Source organism: Simochromis diagramma, unplaced genomic scaffold (assembly GCF_900408965.1).
Source record: "Simochromis diagramma unplaced genomic scaffold, fSimDia1.1 OVJJ01000205.1, whole genome shotgun sequence".
Lineage (NCBI taxonomy): Eukaryota > Metazoa > Chordata > Actinopteri > Cichliformes > Cichlidae > Simochromis > Simochromis diagramma.
Window position 1 is genome coordinate 9,513,448 of NW_024386782.1, and position 25,917 is coordinate 9,539,364.

At 39.6% G+C, this 25,917-nt stretch overlaps 1 protein-coding gene across 5 annotated transcripts; it reads left to right on the plus strand.

The window, feature by feature from the left end:
• Positions 1-25,516, plus strand: LOC120727434 (oxysterol-binding protein-related protein 1-like). 5 transcript variants are annotated; one of them, XM_040021662.1, is made up of 29 exons: positions 1-508; positions 793-923; positions 1,038-1,123; positions 1,225-1,299; positions 1,517-1,628; positions 1,747-1,832; positions 2,263-2,407; positions 2,604-2,671; positions 4,622-4,666; positions 5,016-5,089; positions 5,402-5,465; positions 5,627-5,728; positions 5,823-5,942; positions 6,209-6,287; positions 7,848-7,954; positions 14,015-14,183; positions 16,069-16,258; positions 18,561-18,636; positions 19,414-19,548; positions 19,779-19,876; positions 19,999-20,181; positions 20,282-20,389; positions 20,642-20,731; positions 20,929-21,055; positions 23,042-23,158; positions 23,248-23,371; positions 23,459-23,549; positions 23,660-23,680; positions 24,308-25,516. In XM_040021662.1, the coding sequence occupies exons 2-29, from the start codon at positions 800-802 to the stop codon at positions 24,408-24,410; spliced, it is 2,919 nt and encodes a 972-aa protein (XP_039877596.1). In that variant the 5' UTR covers positions 1-508; positions 793-799; the 3' UTR covers positions 24,411-25,516. The 5 variants fall into 5 exon arrangements, with proteins under 5 accessions (XP_039877596.1, XP_039877595.1, XP_039877598.1 ...); XM_040021661.1 differs by having other exon boundaries at positions 798-923; XM_040021664.1 differs by lacking the exon at positions 23,660-23,680 and having other exon boundaries at positions 352-508; positions 798-923.
• The last annotated feature ends 401 nt before the right edge of the window (positions 25,517-25,917 follow it).

Here is a 25,917-nt window from a genome sequence, read left to right on the forward strand (position 1 = left end):
TTGTTTTGGTGTAAAACAACATGAAAGCGTGTAGCCAGCCTTCCTTCTATCAACAGTTCATGCTGATGGTGGTGTAATGGTGTGGGTGGTTATTTTCTTGGCACACTTTGGGCTCCTTTGCAACAACTGAGTACAATTTAAGCACTACAGCGAAACTCAGTACTGTTGCTAACCATGTCCATTTCTTTATGGGCACAGTGTACCAATCTTCTTATGGCAGCTTCAAGCAAGACAGTGCACATGTCAGCATGGACCACCGTCTGAGGAGGGTTTCCAACACCTTGTTGAAACTATACCAGGAAGAATTAATGAGGTTATGAACGCAAAAAGGGGGTCCAACCCAGTACTTGCTAGGTATGACTAATGCTAGTAGCTACTCAAAAATACTCTGTCCGGTCACGTGGCGGCTGCCTGTCACCTGATTGAACCGATCAGATTTCAGCCGTGGCGTGTTGTCCCTGTGAAGCAGACCAAAGATTGTGAAAGAGTTTCAAATCCATAGCTACACGTAAGTCTGAGTTTAACATTTTATCCTCGCCAACGTTAGTAAGATAACTATTTAGAGTTAATTCCGCTCTTAGTTTGAAAGGTAACGCTGCTTTAGCTCAATAAAAACACAGTTGAGCTGGACAAACGTAAATAAAAACAGATATTATGTCGACCTCTAACTAAAACCTTAAATTCTTCACTTGCAGATGAGAAGCTGTATTAACTGCACCTTGCTTAACGTGGTTAATTGACCAATTTGAGCTAACTGCCTTGTGTTTAACATCATTTTTCACACTTGGCAAGTCCAGTGATGGAGGATTGCACACTGGAAGAACAACTTCTCCTTCATGCTAAAGAGGGCAACTGTCCTCAAGTTCAGAGGCTCCTTCAGTCGAGGATTCACCAAAACAGCTCTCTCAACATCAACTGCAGATGTAAGCTGGTGTGTGGGGGAGGATGCCATCATCCAGCTGCCCTAATGTCACATGTAACTAGAAAATTGCTGATTTTATTTTATTTTTTTCTTCTTTTTCTTTCTCTCGCTGTAGCTCGTTCGAAAACCTGCTCGGGATGGACACCTCTTCATTTGGCCTGCAGCTTTGGACACAGAGATGTTGTCGAGCAGTTACTGAAGGTGAGAGCAGTGTATGAGTCACATCATTACCATGCTTTTTGTGTTCAGGACCTGCAGCCAGAGACATTTTTATATTCACCTAATAAAGAATGCATTTGCAGGCAGGGGCTGATGTGAATTTGCAGAATAACCTGGGTGACACACCTCTGCATAAAGCAGCATATGCTGGACGAAAGGTAAGGATAGAAAGGGGAAAAAGTAGTGCTTCCTTACAAGTCTGTAAAAGCACGGTAAACTGTGGTGTACCTTCTTCTTCTAACCTAATGTCAGCTGGATCAGCTGTCACAGAAACACATAATATATTTTCTCATCTCCCACTGAAGCTTTTGAGTGAAATGTGATGGTCAGGTTTTTTCTTTAATCCCCCCCACCCCCACCCTTTGGACCCTTAAGGAGATTGTTCTGTTGCTTCTGCGCTATGATGCCTGTGCCAACATAATCAATGGAACTGCTCAAATCCCCAAAGATGTCACAGAGGACGATGAAATCATTACCATGCTTGAGGGTATGAAATCATGGGAGCGTTTTTCTTTTTTCTTTAAATTTTTTTTTAAACGTCTGATGGCTTCTCATTACTGAAGATCAGCTGCCTTTGTTCTCAAGTACTGATTTGGTTTGTGCAGCTGCAGAGAGGAGAGCGGCAAGGCGGCATGAGGAGAAGCTTCTGGAAGCAGCCAGAGAGGGGGATATATCCACTCTGTCTAAATTGGTTAGTGTCTGACCTTTCAAAGAACTTTTGGCAGAAAATAGTATGCTTTAAGAGCATCTCTCCAAATTTCACACATTTAACAAGTGCCTTGGGGCCTTGCACACACTTCAGTTGTCTCCCAGAGATTGTTGAAATGCACCACCGTTATTACAAATACTCTTTATACGATTCGATATTTGTACAGAGTTCGGGGGGTCTGATGTTCAATTGCAAAGTGACAAATCTGAGTCCACAAATAAGATGGCATGTGGCAACTTGCAGTAAAAGCCAGTTCAGGTTTTGTTTTGTTTTTTAAATCTCATTCTGTCTTGCTGTTTTTAAGATTGATCATTTAAATAGTTTTATGCATGTTTCAGATAGATGTATGTAAAAGGTTAACCTCATTTTCCTGCCTGTTGTTTCTGTCATTTCTCTGATTTATATCCCTCAGCTCAATGGGAAAGATGCTCCAGATATCCACTGCAGGGATTCAGTGGGTAATACGCCTTTACACTGTGCAGCCTACAGGGGGCAGAAGCAGTGCGTTATAAAGCTGCTCAAGTGTGGAGCCAACCCTAGTATCAAGAACAACAATGGTATATCACTTATCTTGTTCTCATCATCAGCTCCTATTATTCCAGCTGTTTAATTTGTTCAGTGGTGTTTAAAATGGTTGTTTAAGAATCACACGTTATTTTCTAAGGATGATAAATACTATAGTCCACCGGTTTTGTTCCAAGGAAGTGTCAAAAGGTGCATAATAACTTGTTTGTATGGCTGATGATTTTGCAGCTCAGACTGCATTGGACCTGGTTTGCACTGATGAACTGAAACAGATTCTAGCAGCCTATAAAAATAAGGTGAGCTCAAATGGCTGGTCTGTAATGTCTCATCCTCTTTGAATGATCAGGATGGGTTCTGCTAAGAACATTCGGCACAGCTGCACTACAAGTATGGTGTCTTAGTCATGATCCACAAAGGATGATACCTTTTTGGTTACTTGATTAATTAGAGTACTTGAGCTGCCCCTCATTTCTTTATATTTTATTTCCAAGGAGCCAGGCTTTCTTGTAATTTTTCTTATAAAGTGGTTTTCAGCAATAGTTCTCCAGGCTTTCTTAATGTTTTTGGGGGTTTTTGGGTTATTGTTTTTTAGATATTTGCTGTTTTTTATAAAGACATCTAATCCAAGGGATGAATTGGTGTTGTGTTTACAGATAAACAATAATTTAAGTTATATCTTTAGGCACTTTGTTACTAGCAGCCTGTAACAAGGGGCATCAGTTGATCCCATTTCATTAGTTGGATCTGCAAAACATGTCATAGATAACAGTTTGACAGGCATAAAATAGTTTTTTTTTTTTTCTTTTCTTTTTTTTGTGCCAACAAAGTAATTCCCAAAGAGGTGTAAGCTGAAAACGTGGCATATCAGGGGGGGAAAAAAATGAGGCGACTGGGCAAGTGCAAGACAAAAGAGAAAATGTCAGGCTAAAAAAGTTGTCTGAGAGTATATGAACAGTTTCTAAAGGTTATGTTCTTAAAACAAATTGGGACCTAGACCGGCCCTTCACTTTTCACTGAAGTCTCATCAGAAGTGGAAAGAAGAAGTTGGAAGGGTGGCTGTCAAGACGTGTGTCTTAATAAAGAGAAACCAGGAGAAAAGGTTGAAGTACGACTAGTTACACAGGAAGTGAACTGAAACTTAAAGCGGGTCTTATGGGCTGATGGATCCAAATTCAAGTTCAAATTGTCATCAGTGTGTACGGACGAGGTAAAACAACCGGGAGCCTCTGTCATGTTTTGGGGCTGCAATTCAGCCAGTGGTGTTAGAGGTCTTGCAAATATCGATAGAATTAGGTACAGAGCAAAATATCGTCAGACTTTGGTCCACCATGCACGAAGTGGAAATGTCTGATTGGCAACATACGTAGATGATGCTCCATTTTGGTTTGTTTTTGATTTTGTTATTTTAATCTGTTATGGACTGACCTTCCCAGAGTCCAGACCTCAACACCATTTAAGTAGTGTGGGATCATCTTGGCAGAGAATGGAACAAAAGGTCCAAAGAAGAGCTTTGAATGTCCTTCAAGAAGCCTGGAGAACTATTCCTGAAGACTGCTTAAAGAAATAACAGGAAAGCTTTCCCAAGAGAGTTCAGAATAAAGTTTGTCATACCAAATATTTATTTTATTTGTATAAACAGTTTTTTCCTTATATCCTGGATTTCTTTTACATTTGCACGTTTCAATGCATTCAATAAATTTCCCCTTTTATTAGCCATGAAATTTGACTCGAGGCTTTTGCGCAGTACTTGTGTCTCGTCTTTTTTTTTTTTTTTTTTTTTTTTTTTCACCAAATTTTATCTGGGAAAACTGCAAATCCAACTTGATGAAATTTACTGTGCTCATTCTTGTTTCTCACAGGGTTAAAAAGCCCATCACTGGAAACGTGTTCATAAAACCAAAAGGCACTTTTTAAAAAAAAAAAAAAAAAAATCTAAAGTCCATCACATTAATCACAGATACTGCAGTTCTCTGAACTACATCATATCGGCACTTTCTCTTTTCGTATGTCTTCATGTGTTCACACAGTTATGGTGACTGTGGAGGAAAAAGTCAGCTTTTATTAAGAATGAATACGTCCGTATCTGTATGTCTGATAATGCAGCGTTAATGTGGAGCACCACGTAGTCATGGTGCAATTCTTTTAAAAAGACTGCGTGCTAATGCTGTTAGTATATTAAAAACGAATGATTCACACACAGACTATTCAACGCTGTACACAAGACTGATATTTTGTTTTTCTTAAAGGACATGAGCGGTGTGGTGCAGAAGATTGAAGGACCTCTTTGGAAGGTATCTGGATTTATGTTGTACTATTATTAGGTCAGACCATGTTCAGACTTTGACCTTTACAATTTGATGAAATTGACTTTTTTCACATTACATGACACAGAATATTTGAACTTCTTTAAAAAAAAAAAAAAAAAGACTTATAGGAACTATTTATTCTTTTATTTTTCTTAACATGCTACACTTTAATTTACAAGAAAAGTCATACCACTCTGGGATAATAATAATAATAATAATAAAACTTTAAAACTGATAATATTTGTTCTTCCTAAAGTCATTTAAACTAGATATGTAATGATGATGTGTAGTTTTGCTGCGTGGGGTATTTGTTAAATTATTGTTTCTCTGACAGAGCTCACGCTTCCTCGGATGGCATTCCCACTGGGTTGTAGTTGAGAATGGAACTGTCTCCTGGTACCCTAGACAGTGAGATACTTTTATCAGCCGATTTTATAAAGCTAAACGCTATAGTATGTATATTTATAGTATTATATATTTCACTTTGTGTGAAATGTTGCTTATAATCCACCAATGAAATGTTTTGTTTTTTGTAAAAGAGAGGGGATATAAAAATAACTGTTACTGGAGATGACGTCGCCTGTGGTTTGCCAATTATACCGTTAATACTTACTTAACAGTGGTAACTGTTATGCTGCTTTATCTTTCACTGTGAGTGTTTTTGTGTGGGATTTTTCTGCATGCTCTTTCATCATTTTTGTTGTTGTTTTTGTTTTTTAGAGCTGATGCACTGGCTGGTGTTAGGAAACAGGGCTGTAAGTCTCTTTCACAAGCCTACTGCATGGTAAGTACTGGAGGTTTAGAGGCGTGTTTTCTATCAATCTATATTACCCCACAGATGCTCAGTAAATACATGTTTCATTTATTTTCAATTTGAAGCATGATGTTGAGTTATATCTATTGCAGCAGTGATTGCAGTGCATTAGTGATTTCTTGTTATTCCAGGTCAAACCATGGGATCACTGCTTCTTCATGCTCAGGTGCTTCGATGACTCTGTGCATTATTTTAAAGTCCCCTCGCAGACAAACGCCGTGGCAACAAGAAAAGTGAGATAAAATCGGTCACCTTCTTTATGGAAGAAACAGTATTATCTGTATGAAAGGACTAATATGGAAATGTTGCCGGCATTTATTCTGTTAGAGATGGCTGGATGCTTTTGAAGAGCATGCATCCTACTGCACTCGCCACGACACTGAAGAGGTGATTATAGATGATGCTGCGGGTGATGTAAGAGTGAGGAACCTTGAACAAGCGCTTCAGGTAAGACCGGGATCAAAAAGTAAGGTGATGATGATCAGATGGTTTATAGCACTATTATATCGAACCCAAAAAGTTGATTCATTTCATATCGACGTAGCATTTTCAAAAATTACATTAACCTGTGAATTGTGATGGATCACGCGCCGGATGAACTTCAGTGTCATTGACCTTTGGGTTTGAGCCATATAGGATTTCAAAACCCTCAGTTTTGTTGAGTTGTACAGAGTTCTAGTGTTAAGTTTCTCTCTTGTCTAAAATTGTTGCAGGCAGCCAGGGCCTTCCAGCAAAAATTGGAGAGTGAAGTGTCAACATTTCTGTCCATGGCAAAGAATGAGGAGAATTATGGTAAGTGCTTCAGACATATCCAGTTATTACTGTGTCGAGATATTTTGGGAGAGTATTTTTAGACTTGTTCAAAAATGATTATTCAGTCTGGTAAATGACAGAAAATTATCAAGATGACTAACCATTTATATCATTTGCTGTGGAAAAAGCATGTGCGGCTGGGACACCAGACCTCAATGCAAAATGTAGAATTAAATTTTGTTCTAGAAAATTGCAGCCACTTCATTAGCTACACCTGTTTAACTGCTCATTAGTGAAACTATCTAATCAGCCAATCACATGGCAGGTACTTAGTACATTTGGGCATGTAGACATGGTCAAGATAGCCTTTCTTATTCATCAGAATGGGGAAGAGAGGCGACTTTAAGTCACTTTGTGTGTGACAGGCTGGTTTGTGTATGTTGGAATCTATTGGGATTTTCCCACACAACCGTCTCCAGGGAGAGAGAAAATATCCAGTGAAGAGCACGTCTGTGGGCAGAAATGTTGATACAGTACTGAAGTGAATGGCCAGACTGCTTTGAGCTGACAGGCACACAAATGAACTAAAATAAAAACACATTCCAACTAACTTATGGACAAGCGCATCTCTGAACACAGAGCACAGTGCAGTTCGCACAGGCTCAACAAAAATGGACAATAGAAGGTAAGAAGATTTTTGCCTGGACTAATGAGTCTTGATTTCTGCTGTAACATTCATATGGTAGGATGAGGCATGAAAGCATGGCTACATCCTGCTTTCTGTAACCTTACCTTAACCTTAGCTAAATTACGGTAGACCCCATTTACCATGCTGCCGTAACGTATATAACAGGCTCACACTTCATGACTGATCGTTGCACTTTGTAAACCCTTGCTGGATTTACTTCACTCAATAATCAAAGGTTGAAGCATTGGGATATTTTTACATGCAAAGCCATTCTAAGAAAATTGCCGTCATATACCTACGCCAAGTTCATTGCCCTCCACAAGACCTACAATCTCAGAGCCAGTAGCTGGCTGCAGTTTAAAGTGTCCTTAGCGAGCACGGAGTGAGGAAAGTTTAGTCTATCTTTTTTTCCGGCCCGTGATCTTGGAATGATCTGCAGCTCAGGAATCTCTTATCCCTTTAACTACTTTTAAATAAAAACCGACAGATGTTTTAGTCGCCAACTGTACCTGTAAAATTTAAATGGGTGGAATTTGATTTGGAACTTGTTTTGCACTTTGCAAACTGTGCTGCTTCTCATCTTGGCCAGGACATCCTTGTAAAAGAGATTTTCTCATCTCAATGGATATTTTTTTCCTGTTTAAATAAAGATTAAATTCAAATTAAATAACTTGTTCAGGCTGGTGCTGCTGGGCTAATTGTGTGGGGGATATTTTCTTGGCATTCTTTAGGCCTTTTAGTAGTAGTTCAACAGGGTACACATCTTCTGCAATAAATACACATGTACTCAGTTAATTGTGGAAAAAAAAACATGCCAGTAATGAAAAATGATGTTTAATTCCTTTTTTTAATATATAATATTGTGTACAGTATAAGCTAATACAGATACATTCATTTTATTTTTTATAAAGGGTTGACTGGTACACTTCTGCTGAAAGCAAAAGAGACGAGTGAACTTTCCAGTGAAACATGCTCTGCTCTCCATCTGTGCCTTGAACTGCTGTCAAAGCAAGAAGAGGTAAGAGGAGCAAATTACTCTTCTTGGGGAGGGCAAGTTGAGACAGTCCATCTTTGGATGGATTCTACTGCTTGAAAATCTATTATAGATTATTTAAAATAGTGTAAGAGTTTAATCTAATGCAGTGTAATCTGTGATTCTGATGTATTTTGATTCTGTCAGCTGCATGCAGTCTTCTGTAACCCCTCCACTTGATGTAAATAGAGGGTACTGTTGTAGATTAGCTGCAGCTCACTGAGCATGTATGAATCGTCCTCTCATTCATATACTTTCACCCGCATACTCTTCTCCTATTGGCTGAATAAATTATACTGACTGATTACAAAATCCTTAAATCCCTCCCCCTTACGTTAGCTCCTTCACACCAATCAGGTTTAAAATGTGTGTGTGAGTGTGTGCGTATGCAGGCGCGTGCGTGTACCAGTCCCTGTCCACTTGTCTTGGTGGCTCTGCTGTGCCCTTGGGGAAGCACCAGGACAGCGTGGTAATCACTGGCACGTCTGTAGGAAGGACGTAGGAAAGATCCGCTTTTATGCTTAGGTCTGCATTCAGCCTGCAGATCAGTGCAGACGCACACACGCAGACACTCTTGGACTCGAATCCACACACTCCCGCTCTAGGGGAAAGGCTGTGCGTTTAGTGAGGGAACCCAAGCGCTTTCATATTCACTGGCTCAGCCGCAGATACATGTATTCACGCTCGCACAGTGTGAATACACTCTCGCACACACATTTCCATATGCCAGAGCATCCGAGAACGGGAAAAGAAGACACAGCGACAGCACTTTTCTCTCGCATCTACACAGGTAAAACAAAACAAACAGTTGTTGTTGTTGTTGTTGTTGTATAAAATTTACAGCTTTGCCTGTTATTGTGAGCTGAACAACCGGCTGTGTTTGCCGGTTGTTCAAAGCGGCAAAAAGCGTTTTGAAGTTTGGCGCGATTTAATTTGATGTTACTTAGTGTATTGTTGATTTGAGGGTTGGTCTGAAGCAGTGGCGCCAGCGAGGGCTGTTCATCAGTATGCGGAGGTCATTTCTGTGGATTTAATGATCTGTATTTGGAGTGTGAAACTGAGCGTCTTTGAAGTGGCACCGAAATCTACACTGCTCATTACATCTTTATAATGAGATCATCTTATAAAGGAATTAATTCTGTCAAGTAGGAGCATAGATAGGCATTGATTAAATTGCACTGAGGATGCATTTGATCCAGTAATAGATAAATGGAAGGATTCAAAGCAAAGGTTTGTGGGTTTAACTATTTAATCATTCTTTATGTTGCACCCAAATTATTTCCTTTCTTCCTTTAGCAGCTGATTTTAAATTATCACTCTAAAACTACTACTCTGTGCTTACTGTATGATATACACTTAGACTGCCTGAAAACCTTTAATAAGGCAACTGTCTTGTTGACTCGTTCTTGTTAATTAAGCATGCATGAGAACCAATAAAACACAAGGGTGTTTAATATTTTGCTATAAATCCTAAATATAGCAGTATTGCACTGACTAAGAGTAATGTATTCATCCAAATCTGGTATAACTGTCATGTCACTAGGACTTAATCAGGCTTTTTAAATAAGAAAGCCGAGGACGTTCACTGGAATCTCATCAATCAAACATTAAAACGTTCCAATAAAACAAACTGGATTAATTTCTGACAAACGAATGTAATAAGAAGAAAATGTCTTAACAAGCATGGTAAATCTACTGGTGCCACGTTAAGCTAATGCTACTACATGTACAAAATGGATTATATTTTCTACAGTGCTGAGATTGCCCGTGTTAAGCTGTATTAGCTCTAATCCCACATTTCTATTCTCCCGCCCCAGATGCTTCTGTTGGTCATACTTGTTTTCTACTGTCCACAGTCCATGGCAGTGTTCACATTCTGTTGTAACTGCACACATGTTTGATACTGAATCATGTCACTTGGCTCAAAGGGTCTTGCACCAATTAGAGTATTGTCCTTCAGAAGTGTAGATGTGGTCTGACCCATTTCAGCAGGCGCTGCAGAAGTAAAGTATGCTAGTGGAAGTGCCACATTTTTACAGTACATGTAGGGCACACTGTGACTAGGATGTGAGTATATGGCATATAAAGTAAGGAGAATTGTGCTTTTAACAAATGGGTAGAAAGCTTCATGAGGAGGTTTGACGACACTCGCGTACAACAGAGATTTATAGGCCCCACTTTGCTTGGTGTTTGTCAGGCGGCACGATTGCCCCCCTGTCTAGAAAGCGAACAGAGGATTACAGTTTGGAACCACTTAGTCGTGATGTGCTGAAAAGCAGATCTGTCACTTTGTGTTGGTCTGACGTCAGGAATAAGGCATAAAGTACATTTATTTGATTGAAGTTATACATTTTTTCTTTTTTCTTTCTTTAGTCTGTCAGAAAGCCAGTTGACCTTTAAAACTTTGGGGGTTGGTGTGAAGACAGTGTAGCAATTGACCTTTAGTTCAGCCATTGCCACATAAGTAACAAACCTCCTGTCGTATCCCAGACAGGAGATTTTTTACTGGCTTTGTTTCAGTAGTGGCTGGTGAGTGGGTATATATATGGATGTATTCAGTGCAGTTAGGTATGTAAACATGGTCAAGATGGTCTGCTGGCTTTAGAGTCACCTTTAAAGGTGACTTTAAGTCACTTTGTATGTGTCAGACAGGCTCGTCTGAAGGTTTCAGAAACTGCTGATCTACTGGGATGTTCCCACACAACCGTCTCTATAACAGTAAAATCCAAAAAAGAGAAAATATCCAATGAGCAGCAGTTCTGTGGTCAGACTATCTGAGATATCCAATTCTGGCTCACCTAAATTGGACAATAGTAGATTGGAAAAATGTTTGGTCTGATCAATCTCGAGTTCTCCTATGATGTTTGGGTGCTAGGGTCAGAACTGGGTGTTAACAACATGAAAGCATGAATTCAGTCTACATTGTATCCATGATTCAGGTTGATGGTGGTGATGTAATGGTGTGGGGGGTACACTTTGGGCTGGTTAGTACCAAGTGAGCATCATTTAAAGACTACCTGAGTATTATTACTAACCATGGCCAAGCCTTTCATGAACACAGTGTATTTTTGTTTATTCTGATTTTTTGGGACTGAGGTTCCTCATAGCGTTTACTACATCTCTTACTATAAAGGTACTTTATAGGTACTTTACTCTAGTTGAATGGCTCCTTTGAAGCAGGCTTTCCAAATACAGTTGGATATAGAGTTAATGTTACAGTCCAATGTATAGAGCTATAATAATATTGCCTCTGAGGTTTGCTTTTCTTTAAACAAGAGAGTATATTTCAGCACAGAATAAAATTTTTACCCTTTGGGGTGCTGGCCAAGGAGAAGCATCCCTCCCAGGCTCCAGTAACAGCTACAGCACAGAGCCTCAGCAGGGCTTAAAATAGCACTGTTTGTGCTCAGGCGAGAGGATGCAGTGAGAATGAAAGAGCTGGCTGCGATGGTTACACAAGTGTTCCATTCCTGGATGGGCTCTCACGCCAAGTGCCTGGGACAGGGAGTGTTAACACAGGCTCCTAGACAGGAAGATGAGTCACCTTTAAACTACAGTATATATTTATCAAATATGTTTGATGAAAATAAAATCACAATTCAGCAGACATTCCCATTGCACAAACTTTAAAGAAAAAATATAATGCTAAAGAATTTGCTGTTTTTATGCATTTTTAAATGATGCTGCATTTAAAGTCCTAAATTAGATGAACAAAAATTCAGAAACACGGCTGTAATGGAAACGTTAACCTTAAATGTAGGTGCCAGACTTAAAGACTCGCTGCCAGACTTGTTCCCTAGTGCAGAAGAAGGGAGAATATAGAGAGTGCTGAGAACTCAGAGAGGCTCTCTTTGCTAAACCTGGTTATGGATCTGATCAATGAAAAGTATATGGGAATTTTCTATTAGCCAACACAGTAATTAATGGATCTACACCTGCAGCCTGCGGGATTCGTTACTGATCCGACCAGTAATTGGCCAGGACTAGATTAGATTAGATCAGTCCCAATCTCCAAGCTTACAAATGTACAGACTTTGAGGTCTCAGGGCTTTCACACAGTCAAATTGTCAAGTACACGAGACTCTTAAAAACCCTTTTGGTCCTTTACACACACTTTGACAGGCTGAAGCCAAATGTTCGACGTTACTTCTAATGTCTAATTGTTGAAAAATATGTGTGATTCTTTCTAATAATACTGTGTCTGCCTTGCATTAAACCAGAGGGAACCAGCACAGGAATATAATTGTGCTTCTAATACAAATTACAATAAATTTGACCCAAGCTATCACCTTTTGTTAAATAGTCATTTTCTGATTTGCCAGTGCTGGCATTTCATTAACTGGTGACAGCTTCATCAGATCTTCATCTGACTACGGCAAAATAATAAATGATCTAAAGCTTATAGCTTCTGCAGACTTCTCAGTTGTCTTATTTTTATCCATTTTCCATCACCAACCTCCTGCAAAAGGAGCTTATAAGTGTCTGTCATGTTACCAAGACAAAAAAGGATGTTGAACATGTTGTAGTTCTTATGTTTCTAGAGAAAGTGCATCGGTACAGATCTATAGATGGTCATTATAGATAAGCTGGACTATAACTTGACAGAGGATGATAAATTTGAATAAACAAGGTGTCTTGAAATATACTCATCAGATATCGAATGAATACATAGATCTCCAAATTTAACATGTAACATGTCACTTTTTTGGATTTACATACAGTTTATTGGGATTTGACTGGATTTCAGTTTTTAAACCCTGCAATTTCCATAATAACCCAGCTGGAAGTTGCAGTTCCGGTTGTGCTGACCCAACATTTGGCAATTGGAAACAATCAATGTTCATTACAAATGGCTGGATCATGGTCTTTGGAGTAGGCATGCTATTCAGCAAGTAAGTAAATGTGTCTGGGTTTTCCCTGCCTCTTTTCTGTTAAGTGTATGTGGCTGATTTGATCAGATTCTACCACAAAGGCATCTGAAGCAGTTTATATTTAAGTCTTTGTGTTCAATCATATAATCATTTTATATATGCAGTATAGTAGCTGATGTTTTTGAGAGGATTTTTTGAAAATAATCAAAAAGTTATTAGTTTTCTTCCAATCATCCCTTTAAAGGAAATATTAGACGTCATGAGAATCTGATGTATGACGTAAAATCACTCATCTAAATCTTCTAAATGTTACATTTTTTTTATTCATGTTGTTAATCAGACAACATCCTCGCAGGGACTAATACACTCGATCAAAGGGAAATGGGTTAACCACACATACACGATTACAGTCATAAATTGCTACCTAGACATTAAACTAGAGGCATCAGTAGCTGTGTCTTTGTGCGTGTCTGTGTGCTCACCTTGTAACACATCGGGCACTATAAGAGATGACACAGAACTTTTCATCTTTAGTCGAAGATACCGACCTTGCTGTCCAGTCTCAGATTTGCAGTGTGATTTGCAAGCTCCTGTTTCTCAGCTGCCTTCTTCAAGGTGACACTGGACGTTTATCAGACTGGGAAGGCTGTTCTCAGTTTCTTTATTTTGCAATAATTTACTAAACTGAATTTACAAGAAGTAAAAGGTGTTACCTGTTTTTAAATAATATGTTGCTGTTAAAGCTTTAGTGTTATTTTTGTCATTTTGTTAGAGGCTGTGGATATTTGCTGGGTTTTCGACTCCTGTTGGTAGAGCTTGAACATCAGCAGCAGTGGACAATAGGACAGACTAATCTGGGCTGTCACGCAGTGGCCTGGCTCAGGTTCCTTTGAAGGGACACTCAATCCTGGGCTTCGGAGCTCTCTGAGACTATGGTGTTTGGTTCAGCCTGGAAGAAACTAGATCTGTGGGCAGGGTTAAAACAATGACCTGCGATCAAAACCCCAGACAGAGAGTCATGTTTGATTGACATCAAAATATTAATCTGCTTGTTCCACTATGATCATCACATATTTAAGAGCAATGTTTTTCTGCAATAAAATGTTAAGTTAGTAGCTCTGGGCACGCTGTCTTCGGTCGCTTAACCTTCTGTCTGGTTGTCCTGTGTTTGCAGGTGTGGAGCCTGAAAGTAGAGCAGGAAGTGGAGAAGAACAAAGCTCTAACAGAAGCCTTGCAGACTTTGGCAACTGAGAACCACGAGCTCAAGCAATCCTTGAGTAAAAGGCGGAAGTCCTCCAACCTTAGTACTCTCAATGAAGATGACTTCTATGATGCCGTGTCAGGTCAGCGGCCTCTTGGTGGAAGTAATCAATCAATGTGTGTAGTATGTCTTGTTGGTTGGGAGAGATCGAAAATGCAATTGTTATTTTCTACTGCTCTAAAACATGCTTACAATCAAATGGATTTAGAAATGAGGCAGGTCACGTCGCTTTTTGCAGATTTCTTGTTGTAAATTGCATTTTAAAAGAGTTAAATATTTTGGGGGGTTTTTCTATTATTCTGCTGAAAAACTCAGTATACAGAGTACAATATACAGTGTACATTTCAGTACAGTCCTATTTAGCAGACTTTCCTTTTTTGTTAGATTTTGTGTGAGTCATATAACTGAAGGCGTCTGGATTTGGACAGATATTTCAAAATTGAAGCACCTGAGAACTGACATCTTCTGCTAATTGGATTCATACTTAAATAGCACTTTTCTACTAAGACTTCTTACTACCAGCCTCATTCACTAATTCACACACACGGGTGAGTGTGTGTCTATGCCTAAGAATTCTTTCTAAGAGGCGTAGAAAAAATGCCTAAGAATTACAACCATCCATCCTGAGGTCCTTCCCTAAAATTTCCAAGAGGTTTTAGTCTGGGTTGTGAATTCTCCTGAAGCTACTCCAGCATACCCTGTGCTCTGTGCTTTGGGTCATTGCAATGATGATATGTGCATTATCATTCTAGTGTCTGTTCAAGGATCTCTCTGCATCCACCTGCATTTATCGATTAGTCAGTTCTTCCTAAGAAGCACTTCCAGAAATGAATGTTGCCACCATTCTGGTTTATTTGAGGCATTCAGTGTTTAGTGTTCACCATCACTTAGTGCGTGGAGATCAGTTTTTCTTTCATCAGACTATAAAATCTTTTTCCTCTAAATGCTGTCTCATGGACAGATGGTCATCCTCTAGAATGTGCAGTGGACTATACTGCCCTTCTTGCACTTCTTACTTAATTTAGCTGCACAGATGCCTCTAAAAAATAAAAGAGAGAGAAACCTGGTGGTTACAAATGTTCTCCTGTGGAAACACAGATCATTAGAAATAATTTTACACACTGGCCCTGATCAGTACTGTTCCACAGCGTTATTGCAGAGGTCTGCAGAGAGGTCTTCATGGCTTGGTTTTTGTCCTGATAGGTAGTGTGATTTGAGGCACCTTTTTATATACACGTGTATACTTTTCACAGCTATGTCTGGTCTATTACATTTTTCCATTACAGAAAATAAAATTGCAGACATGTTTAAAGGATAATCAAAACTAACAAGATGCAACTGTGTCACCATGAAGGGCTGAATTTTTAAAGCAACGTTTTCATTCTTTTTGCTTTACTTTTAGCATTCTGAACTGCCACAGAGCAAAGACTGATGAACAAAATTGCAATTTTAGTGCATGTGCACCTCTGTTCATATAGAGCATGCTTATTATGCAGTGTTATATTTGCTTCTCCATCCATGTAGGTGGGTGGATGAGAAATTCTTTCAACACATAAGTCAGAATGCGGTACGTGAACGCACAATAAGCACCAATTTCACTCAAGCGTATTCAGCTTCTCTTATTCGTCTTTGCTTTGTGATTTTTGACAGTAATGTCAGTGACAGTGCTTTCTAGGGGGAGGAGTACCATCATCCCAGTGAACACAGTGCAAACAAATGTTACAGGAAGCGAATCCTTTGTGCGGCCTCTCATTGGAACACAATCCTCAGGTGGGGTTTTGCATGGCAGCAGGGAGGGGGGAGTTTGGAGAGGAACTCGAGCACAAGTGCTTATTTGCAGATAGTAAACTGTTGAGGCTGGAGGCTTTTTTCTTTTCTTTTTTTTTTTTTTCTTTACATTTCCCGAGCCAGCTACTGGAACCTGTACTTGCAAGCGGTTTGGTATGACCTGGCATCTAACCCTACAGAGTCTGAGTCGGAGCACTCGCTGAGCGGCTTCCTGTCTGTGGCCAGTTACTCCTGCGAAGAGGACGAGGGGAGAGACACCCCCTTTCTCAACACCCTCCGCCGTCCCAGCGCATACAGGGGGCCTTCCGGAATGTCAGGGGAGGGTAACCATGGCAACCAGCCATCCCAGCACAATGGAGTTAAGCACAGGTGAGCTGGGACTTGTTTCAGTTGATGATGTTGTGCTTGTTTACTGGATTAAATGATTGCAAAGAGCGGAAAATACAAAGGCTTCCAAGGCTCAGTGCTCGGCATTCAACTTGTTCACCGTTTGCTGTATGCGAGGCTTTGTTGAAGTTGGTGATAACAGGATTCGGTACGGTGTATGTTTACTTTGCCAAATGATGAAAATTTTGTGGATATGATTTGTTTGGTATCTAATGACAGGCTGCAGACCTCAGTCAGCAAGAGGATAGGTCAGTGGACAGAGCTGGTGTAATGGGATACCAGCTTTCCACCCTAGTCTGTTTTTTCTCATCAGGTGTTTATATTTTATTTTTTTTCTCGCTTGCTCGAGCATCCAGTCCACAGAGAATAGCCTGTTTTTGTTTTTCCTGACAGTTCCAACTCTCCAAGCCAACAGTCGTTTCAGTACTCAGTGCATCTTGCTGTGTTGTCGTGAAGATTTGACACTCTCTCTCATTTCCGTGGATGCTGATTCTGGCTTGGCCTGTCTTCCTCAGTCCAACAAGTGATCCATGAATAATTAAGCATGTGCTGGCTCAGAGTAGAGTTGGAGAAAAGGGCTGCCTGGCTAGCTCTGTGTGCATATGTGTGGGCTCGTATGTGTTGTACATGAAAGATTTATGAGGTGTCTGTTTATTTGAAATTAATTCTGTCATTCAAAGGATGCCCGTCAATGATTGCCTACAGTCTGGTGTGTTTTTCTCTATGTTGAGTCATTTTGCCATTAATTCTTTACAAGATTATTATTACGCTTATTTAACCAGGAGATGGCTTTGAAATCAAAAACTTTTACAAGGGACCTGGGAAGGAAATAGCTGTAAAAACTAAAAACATCTCAAAAATACAACAAATATAGAATAAAATATAAGCGCTATGACATAATATACAATAAGCAAATTGCAATAATATAAAACCTTCGTAGCCTCTCAAGAAAACCATCCACAGGTCTCCACAGTAATTGATACAGGCGTGTTTAAATTGAAGTCTTTCTCTGAATGATTTTATGAAAACATTGTTTCAATTATCTGCCAGAACTCCGCCTTAATATATCATTACTACCATGGTGTTGTAGCTGTGTTATCTGTTTGTATATGAAATAATGATTTGAAAACTGAGCACAGTGCCAGCTGTAAGATGTTTCTGCTTCAAAGTAGTTAAAGATTCGCTTGTATAGCACGTCACACCTCACTTCCAGGTGGGCTCATGTTTCAGTAACCTCAGCTGACCAGCACAGTGTCCCTTAAATGCATTTTTAACTGTATTTTGGAAACAATCAAAGATAGATTTGAGCATTTTCCTCCACATTTAAATGTAAACATGTTAAATGTTTAGCACCTCTATAAAAAATAATATTCAAGAGCCTTATGTAGATAAAGTATATGAAGAAATCCATCCATGCTTTAATAAAGCTTGAAGCTGAGGCCAGTGGAACAAAAAATAGGCCAGGAGTATGGTCTGCCATGCATCACTGCTCTGCTCATCCTACAGATGGAGCAAACCCCCACCCCCCACTCCCCGCTCACTGTTTATTTAGCTGAAGTAATGGCTTTTATTTGTGTGTTGGACCAGCACTCTTTTCATTTTTTTTTCTTTAAACAAGGACACCATCTGCCTCCAGCTACCATACCTGTAAAAGAGTCCATACTGCAGATGCTGGCAAGACTGCAAGATGAACTCAGTGACCAAGAAAACAAAAACAAGCACATACTTTCATCTAATTTGCATCTTAGCTTTCTTATGTGAAGAATGTTTCCAAAAAACTGCATATGCAACAAGAAAAATTAAAGGAAAGCGTATTATAGTCAGCGTGCACACACACACACACACACACACACACACACACAGCTGTACATGCATTCATGGGTATTGCATGAGGTTGAACAGACTAGCTGAAAGCTTACAGGTGTCGGATAGCCCTTTTTCCCAAATGGTGGGTCGAGCTAAGTTGTCTGCCCTGAAGCTTTTAAATAGTGCAGCTTCGTACCCACAGGAGACAGATTTATGTGTTTTTAATGTGCGCTTTACCCAAAACGTGAAGGTTTTAGAATTTAGCTCAGTGCCACATTTTAAAAGAAAAGCTGTTTGGAGTGTGGACAAGGCCAGATCATCTAGCATGAAGCCACAGTGTTTGCCTGCTTTGAATTGCACAGCTGAGACAACAAGCGATGTTGTAATTTTCCATATGTTAATAGAGCTGGATCACATGATACAGGAAATCCTCTCTCTGTTTACCCCTCTTTTTGTTATTCATATTGCTTTCGCATAGAACATCTCTACCGGCTCCCATGTTCTCCAGGAACGACGTGAGCATCTGGAGTATCCTGAAAAAATGCATTGGCATGGTGAGAACACATCACTCTCAGTCCGGTAGATGTTTTGTTTTATTTTCCTTGTTGTGTTTTAATGTAGATATGAGCTTTTATAATGTAGATTGTTGAATTAGAACCAGGATATGATATGAAAAAATTAGGATTTATGAAAAGCGAGGGCTTTTTTTTGTAGTTGCTTTTATGAAAAAAGGCTAAATGTGAGACAGTATAGTGTAAAACAAGTGTAGAGGTGGGGTTTGATCATCCTCAGTCTAAAATATAATCAGCCTCTCTGTGCAGCACAGAGAGTTCAGTTCATTTTTTCCCCCCCAAAAGAGCTGAAAGCCCTTGACACTTACCCCTTTTTCAAGGGAGACCTGGCCAGACAAAGCACACCATTACGTGGTTACCAAAATGATAAAATTGGGTATAACAGAAACAGATATAGGATAACAAAAAACAGAGCAAATTGGGACAAACAAAAACAAAAAAAATAGAAAGCTCAGGTTATGAATAGTAGTGCTACACTCTTACGTTAACGAATCATTTTGAGTTTAAACTCTCCCAGGGAGAGCAAAAAACAAAAAGCCTTTTTGTGTTCTGAAGGTTTTCCCATAAACTTGAAGAATGCTTTTCTACAAAGTACTGAAACAAAATCTCAGTACACAAAAAACATAAAATTCACAGAGTGAATAAAATATACAAGTGCTTTGGTCTCCTTAGGCTTAAGTCTGCTAATAAAGCAGAAACCATATCATGTTTGTCCAAATAGTCTTTTTTTTTTTTATCTTCTCTAACTCTTCTTTGCAGGAGTTATCAAAGATTGCCATGCCTGTGGTATTTAATGAGCCTCTGAGCTTCCTCCAGCGGCTAACAGAATACATGGAGCACACCTACCTCATCCACCAGGCGAATGCCACAACAGACTCTATCGAGAGGATGAAGGTACCATTCTGGCCATATATCCTTTCTTCAGTTAAATAAAAACTCCAAAACAGATGCATTTTTAATAGTAGTGATGCATTTAATTATCTGACTGGGATCAAATCACTATCCTCTCATTAAACTGCTGAACTATTATTAAATGAGTGCAGAGAGGCTGTGGCGTCTCGGCACTATCAAAAATTGAGTTAGTTGCCTGTAATTTGATTAACATAAAACAATGTTCGGTGTAGTGTGTTGCAGCATTTGCTGTGTCAGCTGTAGCGTCACAGTGGGAGAGGACTGGGAAGCCCTTCAACCCCCTCTTGGGGGAGACCTATGAGCTAATCAGGTAAGGCAGCAGACTCATCAGTATTAGCGCACCTATACACAAATCAGCTTTTGTTTACTGTACACGTGTATTTTTGTTAATGAGCTTTGTCTTGTATCAAACATACGCCTGCTTGCCATCAGAGACGATTTGGGCTTTAGGTGGATGTCTGAGCAAGTAAGCCATCACCCTCCGGTTAGTGCCTTTCATGCTGAGGGCCTCAAGGAGGATTTTGTCTTTCATGGTTCCATCTACCCCAAACTCAAGTTTTGGGGGAAGAGCATAGAAGCTGAGCCCAAGGGAGTTATCACGCTGGAGTTACCCAAGTGAGCTCACACTGAAGACTGTTTTATAAATCTGTTCTGATGTATTTTAGTAAGGAATTGTTTTTTTTCTCCTTTGCTGAGTGCTTCTTTGTCTCTGTAGATATAACGAAGCGTACACCTGGACAAACCCCACCTGTTGCGTCCACAACATTATCGTCGGTCAGCTTTGGATTGAGCAGTATGGCAGCGTGGAAGTGCTCAATCACAAGTAAAATATGTATTGCAGTGTTCTCCGTATCTGTGAAACACATTTGCATGCACAGAGACTTGGATGTAGGAATATATTTTTCCCTTGCTCTGCAGAGGAATGTTGATCTACTTTATAAACCTTAAGCTTATTGATCATGGAAGCAGAACTGGGACAGTCGCATGAGCAGGTTAATTAATGTTTGAAAGCTTCAGCTCGCAGAGGGGAAAAAAGTGAAAGAGAATTGGTAAAGAGGCTATCATTTTCTTGCAGAACCGGAGAGAGATGCAGCATGACTTTCAAGCCCTGTGGCCTCTTTGGAAAAGAGCTGCATAAAGTTGAAGGATACATCCTAGATAAAAGGTATCTTCGTGAGTTATTGCTGTTTAGTAATGCCTGTAAGCAGTAAGTCAATTTGTCATAAAGCGTTTCTTTGTGATTTACTTTATAATGTATATTAAAGTGGCGCAGTTTATATTGCACGATGGGAATGTTAGCGCTTGGTATTATCTGCACCTAAAGCTGTGATATATTAATATCTCATCTTCTTATGTTTGCAGCAAAAAGAAGCTCTGTGCAATATATGGCAAATGGACTGAATGCCTTTACACAGTAGACCCTGCGACTTTTGATGCCCACAAAAAGACTGAAAAAAAGAATCCAGACGAAAAAAAGGGCAACAAACAGGTACCACGTTTGACTGCTTTCAAAGGCGCCTTTGTTCTGTCTCCGTTGGTTTCCAGAGTTTACGGCACTGGGCTTGTAGGTTTATTTGTTTTTGATGATCCCCCCACCCCTTCATACCTTTTCAATATTTCACCCGGTAAACTGCTGAGGCTTCAGCCCATAGTGTTTGTGCTGCACTTTAGAACCAACAAACTCTCCTAGTTCAAATGTGTTAATATTATAAGGTGGATGTAAACACTTATCTCATAAAGCAAAATGTAATTATTGTTGTATTTAGTCTGTGTCACTTTTTCTATACCTTTATCATTAATGACATGGTGCTGGAACTGCTAGCCACCCTGTGACTGTAGCTGTGCATTGTTACTGTTTAAAGTTCATTTCACGGTGTTTAACTTGTGTTTTATGTACACAGCATTGTCCATTTTGGTTAGCTCACCGATACCTTTTTCTAAACTACTGGTAGTTTCCATTTTGCACAGGTGACTGAACGGCTGCATCTTCCACCTGTAGAGACTGCCCTCTGGTGGTTTGTGCTTTGCAGTGCACACCACCTCAGTACAGTGTTGTCTGTATGAAAACAAAGAGGAGCATGTGTTTTATAGAAAGCATTGAAAAATCATGCTGGGACTTTACAGTAATCTACATGTAGATTAGATATGTAGTCCCCCATAACTGAGTAAGCTTGAACAAGTAAGGTCATGAGTATTTTTATGAATTCCTACAAGTGCAGTAAAGCAGAACCTACATTTGGTTGATATTTGGCCTTAAAGCGGCTCCATTTGCAGATCCCAGGAAGCGTTCATAACTTAGTTCTATTTATTTGGTCCATTTCAGCTACTTCATGTTGCTGCATGTAATATATTTAGATCACGGCTCTGTGGGAACCAAGTGGTTGCTGGACTTCTTGATCTTGTCACTGAAGACAGTTCCTAATGACACTGGGTGAACCTTAAGGGAATTTGTCGTGGTGCAGAATGATCTCAGGCACGGGCACTCAGGCAATCAGATACTGTGATTTTTATGCATAAGCCAGCATTAAATCCCTGCAAATAACATGGTCTGTGACCATGCTTCACTGTTGCCTGCAGACATTCATCATTAAGGGAGCCCTTTAGTGGCCTGCCTTCTGTTGGGGTCATGTCTAGAGCACCTCTTTTTTTGTCTGCAAGTATTGCTTGAAGAGCACATCTTAACAAACTGGACCAGATTGTTCCAGGGTCCCAACATTTTATTCTGCCAGCAGCTGATGGCGCTGCTGAATCTCTCCCAGTTTCACCGGGACACCTTGCTTTCGCTGTTGCACTCAGTTTCTACAATTGTCTGCTTGGGAGAGAAACATCTTATATTTATGATCAAGCTGTCACTTCTACAGCATCTTTTGCCTTTTTAATGATGCTTTCACTGTGCAGTTTTTTATCCCAGCCCAGCTGTTTCTGTTTCAGTTAATGATTTCAGGTCAACCAACATATGTTTTTACATCTAATTCTTCCTGTTACATAGTACTTGTTTTGTGTGGCAGAGCAGAATCTGTCGACTGTGTTGTATTTTAGTCAGTTTAGCAACGTGGAAGTTTCCTCGTGGATTGAACCTATTATAACTGTCATAGTGTGAGATGCAGGGATCACACCGGACAAGTCAAAGTCTGCCGCAGGGTGCTAGCAGGTTTGAAACCAGAACCTGTGATAACCACAGCACACCCATGCCTCCAACTGACTTGCAAAACGGCGTACCGTGGAGGGTATATCAAATAGCTGGCCAAGACAAAAGTTATTATACCATACCATATCATCCTTATTTATAAAACACTTTAAGACAACTACAGCTGACAGAAAGTGCTGTACATTAGAACTAAAATACATAGATTGTAAATAAAACAAGTTAAAAAAGGTCAAATAACTAAAAGAAAAACTAAAAGAAAGTGTAAAACATCAGAAGTACTTGTGTGTCTCTGCTCTGTACTGTATATATCTCTCTCTGCGGCCTTAGACCAGTGTCGATGAGGAGCCTGAAGAGACGCCTCCACCTGATACTGAGACTGTGCAGGTCATCCCAGGCAGTGAACTCATCTGGAAAATAACGCCACGTCCGGAAAACTCATCCAAGGTACAAAAGGAAATAAACGTGACATCGGTCAGATCAGTTTTGAATATTTTGCTTTAAGTTTCTTTCTTGTGTGTATGCGCGTGTTGCAGTTCTACGCATTTTCGACATTCGCCATGCAGCTAAACGAGCTAGACAAGCGCATGGAGGGCGTCATACCTCCCACAGACAGTCGCCTCAGACCAGATATTTGCGCCATGGAGAAGGGAGACATAGGTACAGTGTGTGATCTTGATTTCCTATGCTGAGCCCGCTGAATGTAATCTGTGGTGGTATTCAGTTTTCTATATCCACGGCTGTTAGATCTGGCAAGTGCTGAGAAGAAGAGACTTGAGGAAAAACAGAGGATGGCCCGGAAGAATCGCACCAAATCAACAGAGGAATGGAAAGTGAGGTTAGTCAATGAGAAATGAAATTTAAATCGATTGTGGGTGGGCATTGACTGATTGCCTCCATGTTGTCTTCTGCTATTAACTATGCATTTAACTTATTATAATTGAAAAGGAACGCTGCACTTGGCCCAAGGTTTGCTGCGCTTTTTCTGAGTGTTATTTTTCTCTCATGTGAAGTGCTGCACTACACTACACCACACTCCTCAGGACAAAATGCACAAATGCATGTTTTTGTTGCTCTTGGTCTGTCTGTGTGTGTTTTCAGACTATGTCACATAAAAAGTCAGGTGTTTAATACTGTTCAGCTTTTTAACCTCCTAGGACCTGCCGTCCACATATGTGGACATCACATTTTGGGTTATTTAGACCAAAATACTCAATTTTGCTCTACATGGGCCTGATATCCAATTACGAGGACATACTTCTACTGTTCTATCGAAATTTTAAATGAATATCCTCATATGTGGATCTCATTTTTTTTTTTAGAAACGAAAATCAGGTATAAAATAAAAAAAATCTGGTAATTCTTTGTTTTTAAATTCATCGGGCTCCAATATGGCCAAATATCAAAGAGAAATTAAAAATGCATGCTGTGGAAGAGTTTGGATCTTAGGAGGTTAAAGTTGTACACCGTGGATGGAGCCTTGCCATCAATTTGTCTTTGCTTAGTGTGTGTGTGTCTGTCATTCTCTTATGTATTTATTTAATCCTTTTGTTATTTCCAAGTGCTGTGCTCATACTAAATCTTCTCACTGTTCAGGTGGTTTCAACAAGGACCCAACCCACACAACAAAGCTCAGGACTGGCTTTACTTGAAAGGCTACTGGGACAGGAATTACTCTCAGCTGCCTGACATTTACTAATAAGTTAAAAAAACAAGGCAAAACTACATGCATTCATACTGTACAGATTTCTCACCTTTGGACTTCATCTGCTATACTGGGGGTCATAAGCAACTATGTAATAAAGTATAGAACAACAGCTAATGTGTTGGTGTTCGGTTTGAACCCAGAGACATATAATCCTCAGTAGGTCTGTGTGAGTAATAAAGCACAATACTTTCTTTCACTTATTTATTATTTATTGTGGTTCTTCTTGACCACTTGAGATACCGGCATGTTCTAAAAAAAAAAAAAATCTAGAATGTATTTTTAGAAATGTTTCATGTTGGATAGACCGAGTGTTTAAATAGCAGGCTGAGCTCTGTCTGTAGTTTTTCCGTAATTCACATTTGGTCATGAAAACATTTTCCTCATTAGCTTCAGCATCGAGAGGAGTGACGATTCTTAAAATCACCTTTGGCTACGATTGACACTTGTGCATACGTACTGTTATGCAGTGCGAAGTATTAAAATAGGTCATTTTGGTATATCGGCCTCTGTTTTCACTTCCTGTTATGAGTGCTGCAGATATTTAGCGATTAACTGAATGTGTTACAAATTTGCCTAATTTGTAGACCTCTACAGTGAAGTGAAACTGTGTGTGTAGCTATATCTAACAGTGTATAAGAAAGATGGCCAGAAATATGACAGTAAGACTTGTTTGAATATCTGATGAAATAAACCCTATACTACGTACTGTATAGATGTGTATAGCAATTAACAGCATTGTGTAAGTCTACCTGGTCTGTAAACATAACTTTTTTTCTTAACTATACTAAAGCAGGGACATTGGTTCTTCAATTATAGATTAGTGTGTGAGTGTGTTTGTGTAAAAGTCTTGATATAGATTAGAATAACTGGTGATCGTCTTAGTACTATGTGCATTGATATAACTGAAATCCAACTATCTCAAACGCATGTGCATCACTACAACTATGCAAGCCTTACCTCCTTTACAGTTAAGCACTGAATATTCATTACTCATGTAACAATAGCTGCTACATGTATACACTTTAGATGTGTTATCACTGTTTGGTTATTTAAACAGAATTTCTATGTTGCTAAATAAAAGCTTAATGTAAACTCGACGTTGTGGTTTTGTGGGTTTTTGCAGTAAAAAAATGATAATTCTTGTGTACGTGGTTATGGTCATGAATGTTACATTTGCTATGACTGAATCAAGCAATCTGATTACCCAGAAGTTATCTTCTGTGGTGGCTGTAGCACAGCAGGTCATCTGAGAACTGGAAGGCTGGTACTTTGATTCCTGGCTGCTCCAGTCTATGTACCAAAGTGTCCTTAAGCAAGATACTGAACTCTGAGTTGCTCTTTCATTACTCTAAATTTTGTTTGGCATGTTTCCATTTGACAGCTGAAACAAATGATCTTTTTAGCAAAAAGATGCCCATCTAAATATGTTTAGAGGGGCAAAAGACACACCATCACCAAAATCAGGACCATGAAACCTAGTATAAAGGGGGAATCATGG